The sequence below is a fragment of the Camellia sinensis genome, chromosome 8 (assembly GCF_055761805.1).
Source record: "Camellia sinensis isolate YWXY chromosome 8, ASM5576180v1, whole genome shotgun sequence".
NCBI classification, from domain to species: Eukaryota; Viridiplantae; Streptophyta; class Magnoliopsida; order Ericales; family Theaceae; genus Camellia; species Camellia sinensis.
In genome coordinates, this window is record NC_138968.1 from 132,927,840 (window position 1) to 132,942,288 (window position 14,449).

At 36.0% G+C, this 14,449-nt stretch overlaps 1 protein-coding gene and 1 long non-coding RNA gene across 3 annotated transcripts; one reads left to right on the plus strand and one right to left on the minus strand.

Annotated features, from left to right (window-relative positions):
• Positions 1-4,821: 4,821 nt before the first annotated feature.
• On the minus strand, positions 4,822-6,120 carry LOC114275367 (uncharacterized). Its single transcript, XM_028217398.1, has 3 exons — positions 5,950-6,120; positions 5,791-5,843; positions 4,822-5,068 (listed from the first exon to the last, which is right to left on the minus strand). Exons 1-3 carry the CDS (start codon positions 6,118-6,120, stop codon positions 4,822-4,824), a joined length of 471 nt encoding a protein of 156 aa, XP_028073199.1.
• Positions 6,121-10,832: 4,712 nt separating this feature from the next.
• LOC114275379 (uncharacterized) lies at positions 10,833-12,683 on the plus strand. 2 transcript variants are annotated; one of them, XR_003633703.2, is made up of 4 exons: positions 10,833-10,992; positions 11,080-11,128; positions 11,220-11,284; positions 12,542-12,683. It is a non-coding gene; the product is annotated as an uncharacterized LOC114275379 (long non-coding RNA). The 2 variants fall into 2 exon arrangements; XR_014338232.1 differs by having other exon boundaries at positions 12,550-12,683.
• Positions 12,684-14,449: the final 1,766 nt, after the last annotated feature.

The following is a 14,449-nucleotide window of genomic DNA, read 5'->3' on the forward strand; positions in this document are numbered from 1 at the left end:
GTCAAAGAGTGCCAAAAATTGTTGGTCAAACTTGCCAACCCTCTCTGGCCGAGATAACCATCTCGGTCAAGAAGTGCAAAAATTGGTCAAAACTGCTAACCTTCTCTAGTCGAGATAATCATCTCGGTCAAAAAGTGCATAATATTGTTGGCTGAACCTGCCAATCCTCTCTAGCCGAGATAACCATCTTGGTCATGGAGTGCAAAAACTTGTTGGTCAAAAATGCCAACCCTCTCTGGCCAAAATAACCATCTCGGTCAAAGGGTGCAAAAACTTATTAGTCAAACCTGCCAACTCTCTCTGGCCGAGATAACCATCTCGGTCAAGGAGTGCAAAAACTTGTTGGTCAAACCTGCCAACGTTCTCTGGTCGAGATGATCATCTCGGTCAAAGAGTGCAAAAACTTGGTTACACCTACCAACTTTCATTGGCTGAGATAACCATCTCGGTTAAAGGGTGCAAAAACCTGTTGGTCAAACCTGCCAACCTTCTTTGGCCGAGATGACCATCTCGGTCAAGGAGTGCAAAAACTTGTTGGTCAAACCTGCCAACCTTCTTTGCCCCCAGTCTTGCAAAGATTTTAAAAAGGGGTTGGTCAAACCTACCAACCCACTTTGCCCCTAGTTGAGCAAAGATTTTTAAACAATCGAAATACATACAGGTATTGAAAAAGTGTTCAAAATGAAATTGTCTACTTGTTTTATTAAATCCGAACAAAGAGTTGTAAAAATACAAGTACAAAAAGCTAAAAATATAATATTTTGAGTTTGGCTGTGTTCCATGGCCTTAGGATAGCTCGGCCATCAGTGTCCTCCAAGTGGTAAGCTCCCTTTCCTACTAGCCCCATAACTTTGTACGGTCCCACCCAGTTGGGTCCTAATTTGCCATCACCAGGCACCAAAGTGTTTCACATTACTTTATGTGAGCAAGACCATATTGGACGCCGAAACGAGATATTAATTAAATTTTAATTGTGTGAGCTAATTTAAGTAAGCTAGTTAAGGATATTAATTAAGTCATCTATCTATTAAATTTGATTCTTACTTTGTTGTTAGTTATTATAGTATACTTGATTCTTATTTAAATTTGAATTGTGTGGGCTAATTTAAGTAAGCTAGTTAAGGATATTAATTAAGTCATCTATCTATTTTATCTACATAACATACCTACATTTAGCAGTAAAGCCCAAGCAAGCCCAAGCTATAGACCAAATAATGCATCTCACACTAAACATATTCACCTCCATATCCTTCATCAGGGTGAAGTTCTTCCCACAAAGAAACAGCATAACACGCAATCAAGTAGGAAATAAACAGCCCAAAGCTGCTCCCAGAATTGTCCAGTTGACCTACACTTGAACCACCCCATTTCAACACACACACCCACACACATGCACACACACACACATTTTGTAGGCTAAGTCACTCAACCCACAACAATAAGAAAACCTGCAACAAATCTCCCTATTTCCTGAGCTAACATACTCAACCCTCATTAAAGCCATTTCACTCAGCAAAGAGACAGGAAAAATAATATAAGAAGTAATAAAAGACTTGATTCCAAAAATGTATCCTCTCTTCACTAGGCCCTCAACAAATAACTCCCTAATATTTGTACCAGCTTTCAGAACCTGCAGCAAGATAAAGTTAGAAATGATATAGTGCATTAGGTCACTCAACCCTCCACACCCTGTCCTCTCATGCCTAGGTCTTTGCTCACTGTCACTCAACTCACCATCCCTATAGTACAGCCAGCTTAACAATCTGCATAACAACCAGTTAGTGAACATCATAAATTTTGTTGCTTACCATATTCAGCACACAGGAGAAATATGCAACCCTCAAAGCCCCTGACCAGTATGTACAGTGGCAGTATCCCTCAAGATGGAATAATAGGTCATAATCAATAAGCCTTTTGCTTTTAATACCAAATTCCTAATTGTTTAGGCTTTCAAATTTTTGCACTTTTTTGGGAAAGCTTTGTTTTTGTCTATAATTTTATTTAGGTTTTTTTTTTTGTTTTTGATGGCCTTGCTCTTTACATGCTTCTAATGCGTTATATCTAATTGTACTTGGTGGACATCTATGGTGGAAACTGCTTGAGGTCGCCCAACAGTATCTAGGAGACGTAATGTTATACTTTCTCCAAAAGTGGCTAAGAGACCTCGACACACTCGTAAGACTAAGGATCAAGGTAGTGGAGTTAATGAACATGACATGAATGACATAGGTGCTGCTCTAGCAAAAATGGTTGAGGTTGAAAACGATGGGGGCAATCAATTTAATGTGAGTGACATGGGTGATGATTTGGGGGATGAACCAATAGATATGGGTGATGAACCAACAGACATGGATGATGATCCAGGTGATGAACCAACAGACATGGGTGACTATGAAGACCAACCAGCAGATACAACTGAAAAAGTTGATGATCTTACTGGACCTTTTCCTGGAGGGCCATATGATCCTTCAATTTTGAAGAGTTTTCATTGTCACATAGCAGCCCAAATTTGGCATAATGATGTAAGTCATTGTCTTACATTAATTTAATGTTTCAAATTTTGTTTCAACTTTACTAATTCTTTTTTTCTTTCTTTTTTCTTTTTTCTTGTTTTTATTCTATGTTGCAGGAACGTGGAATACTTAAATGCTTAAATCATGATTTTAAAGTTAGAGAATGGTCATTCAGCTTAGAAGATAATGAACAGTCCAAATTTCATGGTTTAATTAAGGATTCGGGGTTGATTTCTTTAGTGAGTTGCTCCTACAAATTTGTAAACAAAGTTGTAGTTTCGGCCTTTGTAGAAAGATGGCAGCCAGAGACAAACATGTTTCATCTACCATTTGGTGAGATGTCACCAACCTTAGATGATGTTAGTGTAATTCTAGGGATTCCAGTGATTGGTAAATCAGTCTCTTGCAAGAAGTTATCAAATGTTGACGCTGCAAATCTGCTAGTTGAGGCTTTCGGAGTAACAATAGATGAGACGAATGTAGCGTTGAAGGTAGCACGGGGCTAGTCTATCAAGGTAGAATGGTTGAGACAATGGTTTGGGTCAGTGTCTGATGCGGACAATGATAATACCATTGAGTGTGCAGCTAGGGCATATTTGTTATATTTGTTAGGTTGTACCTGTTCCGGTAGTGTATTTGTCTTTTCTTATGGATTTGCGGTCGGTTGCTTCTTATGCTTGGGGTGCAGCCGCATTGGCTTTTTTATATTGGCAATTGGGTACTGCCACAAGGTATGTCGTAAAACAGATGGCGGGATACATGACATTACTGGAAGCTTGGATTTACGAGCATTTTGTTGGTGCCAGACCCCACCCCAATTTGGACTATAAAGAAGATCAGCCTCGTGTCTTTCGTTGGATTTCTCGCACCCAATCTGGTTCGTCAACGTCTATTTTACAAAGGTTGCAAGAGGACCTCGACAGATTAGAGGCCCATAACGTAAGTGTCAATCTTATGTCAATGTATGTACATATTACTTTTTATTATTCAATCTAATTCATAACTTACATATAAAATTTTTATTATTGTAGGTTATTTGGGATCCATACCATGATAACCGTATTGAGCATCCTTTTTTCGATGTTGCTTACTATAGTGGATGCTTAAAATGTATGCACATTGTTGAACCATACCATCCAAATAGGGTACTGAGATAGTTTCGTAGGGTGCAAATTATTCCCTCACCTCTACTTGCTCAAATTCGAGCCTCTAGAGGATCCACTGCAAAACAATACATCATTGCCTATAAATACTTGGATACGATTTGGGAGAGTTGGGAAAATCACTTGTTGTCTGAGATAGGTCGTAGTGTTCTAGTCTTGCATCCATGGGATTGTGTGCCAGGTTACTTGGACTGATTTACTTCTATTTCACACGTGCAAGTTCAAAACCCGACACATCGTTCTAAGTATAATCCACGCACGGAGACATCAGCTGATTATCATGAACTTCAATTCGTATGTCAATTTTTACCATTTTCATTTTCATTTTCATATATATTTTGTTTAAGGCAATTGTTAAGTTTTATTTTATTGTTTGCAGCGCATTGACAGTGCCTTAAGCATTTCACGTTCAATGCTTGAAATTGGATACAATGAAGCAGCTCCCACCCGAGATATGTTACGCAATGCCATGAAGAAGATAACACAAGTCTTGGAGGGCCAACAGCCCACTGAAGAACACACACCATCAGAGAACTTGGTATACACTCGTCGCAGGAAACATGGAGCAATGTCTTAGACTTTAGTATTTGTTGGGTTTAAATGTTTTGAATGTGTATTTTGAAATCTTAGTCTCAAACATGTGTTAGACTTTTTGATGGTGTTAGACACAAGTATAACAAATGCCAGATAACACTTTACTATATGTTAGACTTTTTGATGGTGTTAGACACAAGTATAACAAATGCCAGATAACACTTTACTATATGTTAGACTTTTTGATGGTGCTAGGCTTGTATATGACTTTACCATACCTTTTTGGGCACTCAATGAATTATTTTGATGGTTTAGATGGTTTGATGGTTTGAATTGGTTTGATGGTTTAGATGGTTTCATGGTTTGAATTGGTTTGATGGTTTGGATGGTTTGATGGTTTGAATTGGTTTGATGGTTTAGATGGTTTGATGGTTTGAATTGGTTGGATGGTTTAATAGTTTGTTTCTTTCAAATATTGGTAAGTTTATTGCTTTATGGTCATTACTGAATAAACAAATCTGGACTAATGAATAAACATGAATTTTCTGTTTATCACTGACTAACCGAACAAATCTTCCTCGTTCAGCACTGTAAAACTAAATAAAACTGACTTATTCATCACTGTAATAGCGAACAAGTAGTCTTCGTTTATCACTGTAATGCCGAGCATTTGATGGTTTAGATGGTTTGAATTGGTTTGATGGTTGGTTTGAATTGGTTTGATGGTCTGATAGTTTGTTTCTTTCAAATATTGGTAAGTTTATTGCTTTATGGTCATCACTGAATAAACAAAGATGGAAATAAACATGAATTTTCTGTTCATCACTGACTAACCGAACAAATCCTCCTTGTTCAGCACTGTGAAACCGAATAAAACTGACTTATTCAGCACTATAATGCCGAACAGGTAATCTTAGTTTATCACTGTGATGCCGAACATTTGATGGTTTAGATGGTTTGATGGTTTGAATTGGTTTGATGGTTTGAATTGATTGGATGGTTTGATAGTTTGTTTGTTTCAAATATTAGTAAGTTTATTGCTTTATGGTCATCACTGAATAAACAAATCTGGACTAATGAATAGACATGAATTTTCTGTTCATCACTGACTAACCGAATCAAACTGACATGTTCAGCACTGTGGTACCGAACAGATGGTCTTCGTTTATCACTGTAATGCCGAACATATATGGTTCATCACTGTGTAACTTGAATCCATCCCAATTCACTTTTTTCATCAACTTTAATTCAGTACAACACAGAAAATAACATTCATTTCAATTCAATGTTTACCATTCCAATTCATTAGAATAAAGAAAATAACATGAATTAAATCCATTCAAAATACATAACTTAAATCCATTCCAATTCACTCTTTTCCATTCTAAGTTAGTTTAACAAAGAAAATTACATAACTGAAATCCATTCTAATTCTATTTCCTAGCTCACTCATATGACATTAGTCCTCATCCAGGTCTACTATTTCGATTGTGGCTACGTCTAGATTGATAAGTGATTTGAAATGTTGCACTCTAGAACTGTATGCAACCTCCCAGCCTACTGCACAAGGGTTATGGTACCTCCGCCAGTTAGTTGCTATGGGTGGAATAGGATGACCAGGCTCCAAAATGAGCTACAAAAAAAATAAAAATAAATTAGAATGTACAAAAATGTTGTCGTTATTAAGAAATTTGTCGTTATAATATACAAGAATGTACAAAAATATTAGAAACCAATACTTGAACAAAATGGTTGTTGTTGACAAAGCCAATACATATCTCCTTGCGAGAGGCAACAGATGTCGGTGTTGACCTAAGAGGGAGGAATGTCAAACATTGTTGAATAGACAAGTGGACCAAAACGACTTGGTAGAAAGACGATATAAGATGACCCATGTCAGGAATCGTCATCCATTGGTCCAACCCAGGGTTTGGTTCAAAATATGCCAAGATGTTTGTCAGGTCATCGATTCTCTCTTGTGATCCAAATAATTTCCTATAGTGGTCACTATGCACATGCAACTCTTTAAGTAAATCTTTTCTCACTTGTAACCATCATTCTTCTCCAAAACCCATCAAACCAGCAATAGCTCGAAACCCACAATTGCCATCTGCTGCAACATCCTTAACGTATTTAATATATCGTCTCAATTCAGAAGGGAATGCCTCTAAAAAGCAATTTGGATTCAATGATCGAAGCCGGTGAACCTATCACGGGCCATGCCAATGTTAGACAATAAAGTAGACAACATGACACAATTACATACCTCACTAGTAAAGCATGTACCTTTTATTTCTTCTTTGTTTTCACCTTTTTTGTTGTTACACTCGCCTTGGCAATGACTCCGGGAGGATAACTATCTTGTGCTGAAGCAACTATTTCAAACGCAGATGGCTCACGACGAGTGGAGGTCTCAATCTTCAATTTTGGCCGACCCCGTGGATTAGACTTCACTTCCGGCTCAATCAAAAATGTACAATAGGTTTGGCTAACTCCCTCAATTTTTGTAACAAAAACCTCTTCATATCTGGATCCACTACCTCAAATCGTTTGGCAAACAATTCTAACTCAGGTGTACAAGTCCACTCTTCACTTACAATGTGTGGGGTACTCAACATATCAAGCTTAGTCCAATATGAACAAACCGAAGAGATGGGAATTGGCCGATTTTCCCTCATGTAATTTGCTATCTCATGTGCACATGGCAAACCATGGGTACGTCGAACGACACATCCACATGTCGTAATATCAATACCAACAGAAGATGCTCGTTTAGACTCAGCCAATATGATCTCTAATGCAGTAATTGAGACATTACCACGAAGCTCATTAAACTGCGTAGGTTTGAAATCATGTTGCACAACTAACTTGCTTTTCTCAAATGATGATTTTATTTCACTATGTTGCAACTCAAGTAAATTGTGTATCCTTGTCCAATTCGACTCAAAATTTCCTTGACTTGATCTAAGATATCTTTTAAGTTTTGCATGTGAACTCTCAACCCTATATATGAAATAAACTGTTATAAAAATAATGTTATAAAAAACCAAACAACTAGTAAATTTAAATGTTCGTATTTACTTATTTGTTGTAGAATTTCCAAAGTGCATAAATGTGTCAGTCCAAGCAGTTGTATGTATCCAACCAAGATGAGGTAACATAATGAAGTGCATCTTGATAAGTACTAAACTCACTATATAACAAAGACAGTCGTTGCATGTATACTTCTTCAGACGATGACATAACCAACATATTCCAACTCATTATAAACATTTCCCATTTATCCTTGGTCTCAAACGTCTTTTTGCAATTAGCAAGCACATTTTTTCCAATATGCTATCTACATAACAAATTTGTAGTTACAGGAAACACCGTACATATGGCATTCATAAGGGCCAATTCTCTATCTGTGACAATAACAGAAGGAAGAGTATTTTCATCCATGACACTACGCAAAAGACCAAGTGCCCATGTATAGTTATCCTCCTTCTCATACTGAAGGTATGCAAATGCAACTGAAAAGGTCATGTTTGTCGATGTCACACCTACAATCTCCAGAAAGGGCAACCGATATTGATTGGTCTTATAAGTACAATCCATCAACAATACTTTTGGAAATGCACGTAACAAATTCAAACTAGTAGGATGTGCAAAGAACAAATCAGTCACTGTCTCAGTATCTGCACAGCTCCTATGCCACTCAATGTACTTGTTCATCGCTAACTGACCTAATAGTTGTTGCATTTGAGATCTCCCAGCTTTCTCAGCAACTTTATACCTATGACGTGCATTGTAAATTGTCTTCATTGTGGAAGCATTTGCATCGTCACGTTGTTTCAATGTAACCAATATCTCACTTGATCATACCATACTCTTCGACATGTCTACCAACAAAGAGGTTTCCTCATGTGACAACCTTCCAGCATAAGAATGACCCTCAAGATATTCTACAGCAGAATGATTATGCACACCACAAACAACTATCGAGATCCAGTCATCATTTGTGGCTAATTTTTTGCCCTTTAATAAAAAAGGACATTCACATTTTTTTGTACCAGTCAGTCTTGCTTTTTTTGTCTTAGGCCTGCTGTTTTTTCGAGTGTCCTTATAAGATCCACTCCTCTCACAAGCTGAGCTAAGTCTTGGCTTCTTACCTCGAATACCACCCCCATCTGATTTTTGCACGACAATAAAAAATCCATTTTTTCTTCCAACTTGACGTGCCCATCGAATTAACTCATCTCAACTCTTGAAAATCTGAAATAAATAAATAAATTAGACTAACCGATTATTGCACATAAGAAAGGTACATTACTTGTAAAACAATCAAAGACTCACCTCATGAGTAACAAATTCATTACTATAATCCATTACAAGTTCTGAATCAACCTTACTGCCTCTAGTCGAAGCATCACCCTGAAAACACGTGTGAATGTAATTTCAAAATTGAGAAAATGATGTTCATTTTAACAATCCCGAAACTAATGGTTTTGTTCAGTTCAACAGTGACGAAAATGAAGATGATATTCGGTTGAACAGTACTGACTGTCTCCATCAATGTTCGGAACCTATGTATTGAACGAAAGGATTATGTTCAGTACTGTATTACCGAACATAATTCTAATAGTCATCAAACCAGTACCGAGCAGCTCGAACAAAACAAGAACGAACGAAAATGACCGAAAACGACTGACAATGTTAATACAAGATAGATAAACTTACCAATGGAACGCTGGTCTCACTAGAATTGTTGTCCTCCTCCTCCATTGCTGTACACAGTGAAATAAGTGAAGCAAAACTTTCAAGTCCAATAGCGTTGATGATGGTGATGAAGATAACACATTCAGAATTTAAGATGATTATGAAAAATAATAGATTTAGGGTTTATGTTAGTTGGTTATGAAAAGTAATAGGTTTAGGGTTTACAAATATGGAATACGTATAGTTGGAGTTGGAGTTGGAGGTGGGGGTGGGGGAGGCGGTGGGTGTCCAATATTATAGAGTATTCATTCTTATTGATAGGTAGGTGTTCCATTTAATAATGTCTTTTAATGTAATTTTACTTTAAAGTATAATTGTAATAAAAAAAATTATAAAATGGGGGGTCCAAAGAATTTTGGCAGGTGCTAATAGCAGCACTCTTTATAAAGTCATTCTCATGAGACTGTGGCTTTGGTCCAGTCCAAGATCGGACTGGACCGTGTTGTTGGGCCCGTGGAGGCCCACCACAGGTCTCGTTTTGATAATTCGAACTGTTCAATGTGTAGAACTCGTCGAGTACTATATGCTTGTAAAAAATTACGTTGATCGGATATCGATAGCTATGTGAACAAAACTGTTTTTTATCAACCGTTAATTTTTTCACCGTCCATTTTTTTATACAAAACTGATTTGATCATATAGCTATTGACATCCGATCAACGTGATTTTTTACAAGCATGTAGTGCTCAACTATTTCTACACATTGAACGGTTCGGATTATCAAACGGACCCAAAAAATGGGCCTCATGGGCCGAACTGGACGGGTCTAGTCTTGATCTCAACTTGAGACAAGCTGGACCCTTCTCATAAATATTCTTTCATGTAACTTTGCTCTTGATCATTGATATGTCATAATCCTTTTCCCTATCATACTTTTAGCGAAGTATAGCTTGGGCTCACTTAAAGTGGAGTGCCATACCGACTTTCCTTACATACTCAGCCTAGACATGTGGCTAACCTTCACTCGACATGCTCTTCAACCCATTTAAATTTACTCGACAATAACTGGTTTGACTCCAGTGGACTTGAGTTGAATCTAGCCCATCTATTTGACGATTACAGATTCCAGCTCCTATGGAAATTTAGTCTTTATTTGGCATGTATTAAAATAACACATGCTATTTTAGCACATTATTCTATTTGGGTCACAATTATCTTATTTGAGTCATATCACTTATCTATTACATCATTTCAAACTCAACTCATATTTTACATTTTTTCGTAAGAAGTTAAAAAGTATTCTAATCAGTCACTTCCCAAACAATCCCTTAATTATTTATTTTAAAGGTTCAATTTTGTTCATACATTTTTTTAAATTACACCCACGGGAGTATTTACCATTTTATGAGGGGTTAATACTAATTTTTTTTATATATAAGATCTATATCAATCATATTTTATATATTATTCGCATACTAAAAAGATTGTGTAAGACCATCTCTAATAATTATTTAAAACTATCATCAAAATTAAATTTGATGAAAAATAACTTATTTTCTTGCTCAAACGGTTCATCAAATACGTATGAAATCCAGAATTCAAACTGATGACCAATATGCCTTTCATCAAATCATTGTTAATTGCCATTGGATTTTCACCACCAGATGTTAGGGCTGACCAAGGAATCCGTAAAATCCATAATCCGATCCGGTCCAGTCCAATCCGATAGATTTGGATTGGTTTTTTGAATCCGTGGTTCGGTTCCGGATTGGAAAATTCAAAATCCATAGGCCACGGATCGGTTCCGGATTGGAACCGATCCGGACCATCTAGAAATAATCTATATTTTTATACTATATACCTTCCCACACCATATAATTTCTTATATGATATAAAAACTAAAATGTAAACCTAATCCAGCAGCCTCACCTTCACGCCTCTCACTCTCATCTCATCTCAGGTCTCTATTCTATATCGATGGTGTCTCTCTCTCTTCTCTTTCCCATCTCAGACTGAGTTCTCTCTCTCTCACTCTCATCCATCTCAGATCAGATCGGTGTGCTGCTGCTCTCTCTCCGTCGGTGAGCTCTCTCTCTCTCTCTCTCGGTGTTCTCATCTCTCATCTCTCTCTCTCGGATCGGTGACTATTTTTGTTTATTTGTTCCCAGATCTCCATCTCAGATTAGATCGATCTATAGCTGTTGTCTTCCTCTTTCGGTGAGCTCCTCTCTCTCTCTCTCTCTCTCTCTCTCTCTCTCTCTCTCTCTAACACTTTGAAATAGGTTTAATCTCTAACACTCTGAAATAGGTTCCCAGATCATCCATCGCAGATTAGATCGATTGTTCATGTCATCTACAATGGATTCAGTGAATGTAAGTAAGAGATTTTTTTTTTTCTGTTTTTATTTTTATTTTTATTTTTATTTTTATTGTGTTTTATGTTTACATTATGTTTTTGTTTTTATTTTTATTATGTTTTTTAGATCGATTGTTTTTTTTTCTGTTTGTATTTCTATTTCTATTTTTTGTTTTTATTTTTATTTTTTTTTCTGATTTCATCTCTGTTTTGTATTTCTATTTTCTGTTGTTGTTTGTAACCATTGATGCACAAATCAGTGTTTATGGAAATTAAACTAGTTCGAAACATTGATTTGTTCTACTTCAAAGCACAAAAGTGTCGAAGATGTCTAGGATTTAAAGTCTGAAAGAGCTTGAGTTGATGTCCAGGATTTCTGACCTCTCGGAGCTTATTTTTTATTTCTGTTTTTTAATGTGTTTTTTGTTGATGGGTTTTCATTTTTAACGCTATTCAATCCAGTTTCAAGACTCTTTTTTTTTTTGTCTGATACTTTCATCGAATACCTGGGCTGCATAATTTGTTGATGTTTGAAATTTTTTCTCTACTGCATTGTGTGAGCATCTTTGCCATAAAATTTAATAGTTTCAGAGTGTGTTTCTGTGTTAATTGGAAGATCCAGTTGCATATTGAATGTTTTTATTGATGGGTTTTCCTTCATGTTGTAATTTTATTTGATCCAGTTTGAAAGCTTTTAGTTTTTTTATTTTTATTTTTTGTTCTTGCATCAAATACTTGGACTATGTTGAGCTTTGAAAATGTTTCTGTAGAGCATTGTGTGAGTCTCTTTGTCATAGAGTTGAAAGAGTTTCAGAGTTTGTTGATGTGTTAATTAGAAGATCAAGTTTCATATAGTTACTTTTGGTTCTAATCAACTTGATCTTTGAGTTTTGTTGTGGTGTTTGTTCATTTGTTTACATTGTATATAATTTATTGAGGTTCTTTGTTTGGTTCTTAAGTTATGAATATTGAAATGGTAAGTATATCAATTCGAACCAAAAGAGAGATTGCATAAATAGTAATTTTTTTTTAGAAAGTAGGAACTAGGAACTGCTTGCATGTTGAATTTCTATTTTACAATGCTCTTTACCTTTTTCTTTTTATTCCCTCTTCTTTACCTTTTTCTTGTTGGAATTGATTCAGCACTATTGTTGATGTGTGTTTGCTTGGAATGGGTGATGTTTGCTTAGAATGGAGGATGTTTGCTCCAGTTTATAATGGAATGGATGTTGTTTACTTGGAATGGGTGTTGTTTTTACTTATATTGTTTACAGGTTTACAGGAATGGAGTTGCTATTTGAATGGAAATACTAGTGGCATAGGATGTTTACAGGTTTTCAGTTTATGGAAATGCTAGTGGAATAGAATGGAAATGCTAGTGAAATGAAAGTTTAATTTGGAATGGTTTACAGTTTATAATTTGAAATGAAAATGTAATGTCTATATTTTTTTTGTTATTTAATTATTTAAATCCGTGGTCCTGAACCGATCCAATCCGTGTTTCAACGGATTGGTTCGGATTGGTTCCACAATTTAAACGGATTGGATTGGTTCTAATTTTCCAGGAACCGTAGATAACGGATTGGTCTTGGTTTTCTCCCAATCAGGACCAATCCGGTCCATGCTCACCCCTACCAGATGTCCTCTTGGATGTTTCCCCGGATGAAAATCTCAAGGCAAAAATTTGTGAAAAAATTACACTGGCCGGTCCACTTACCAGTCGTCTGCCCGGTCGACCAGCAGTTTGATGAAACTACAAAACCCTCTGTTGGAGCACTTGATATTCAAATGAAGCATTTATTCAAATTTGGTGAAAAATTTGATGCACCGTTGGAGATGCCTTAAGACCATCTCTAATGGTTACTCAAAACTGTCATCAAGTTTAAATTTGATAAAAAAAAATAGCTTTTTTTTCCTACTCCAACAGTTTTATCAAATACCTATCAAATCGAAGATTTCACTTTTCTTTCATCAAACTGATGATCAATGTGTCTTTTATCAAATCACTGTTAATTGTCATTGGATTTTCACCATCGGATGTTCCCTTGGATGACCACCTCAAGGCAAAAAATTGTAAAAAAATTATACTAGCCAGTCGATCGGCCCGTCGTCTGCCCGGTCGAACAACGGTTTGATGAAACTAAAAAACCCTCTATTAAAGCATTTGATATCAAAGGAAGCTTTTACTTAAATTTAGTGAACAAATTGATACCCCATTGGAAATGCCTTAAGCAAATTCATTGTCTATAATTGTCACTTTTTCTCTATTTTTCTTTTGATTACTCTTGTTCTCTTTATGGTTTTTCCTCTTATATTATGCATTAGCATTTTAAATTTGGCCATAGCTTCTTTTCAGTTCAAATTGGATTAAAGAGTATTGTTGGGCTTCCGTGGACCCACCACGAAGCTCCCATCGATGATCCAAACTGTTCAAGTTGGTATGGCTCATCGAGTATTTCATCATTGTAAAACATCACGTTGATCATATATCGATAACTATTTGATCAAATCGCATTTGTGTCAACAGTGATCAAGTAACTATTGATATCTAATCAACGTGATTTTTTGCATGAGTGAAGTATTCGACGAGTCATACATACTAAACGATTCAGATTATCAATGTGGGTTCTATGGTAAGCCCACAAAGACCCAACAACACCCTCCAGTTAGGATACCCAACCGAAAAGAAACATCTCCCTTTAAATTTATAGTGAAATTCTAAATGTGTGAAAATAATAGATTATACTTAAATAGTAAAACTATTTATTGCCATATTAACCTATAGGTTTAAAAGCTATTTTAAAATCCTTTAAAATGTTTGCATAAAAATGTTTCTCAAATTTTAGCTAAAATGTATTTTCTATTCTGCAGAATTACTTTTTCAATTATACATTAACAAACGCTAAGGGCTTATTTGGAAAGTGAATTTTGCAGTAGGTTTTTTTACTAAAATATGTATTAGAAAAATTACCCAAAAATCCCATTTGAGAAAATGTTACTTCATTTAGTCCTGAAAGTTTTCTTTCAAACCAATTAGTCATTTTATTTATGGTATATTTTGGAGTTTACTTGTTTACCCTTGAGTGTGATTTTAGTTGTGATTTTTTCCTAACGTTTGGGTGGGTTGGTTATGGTATGGTGTTAATTTTTGAAATTGTTGTGGAGGATTTCATGGAGTGATT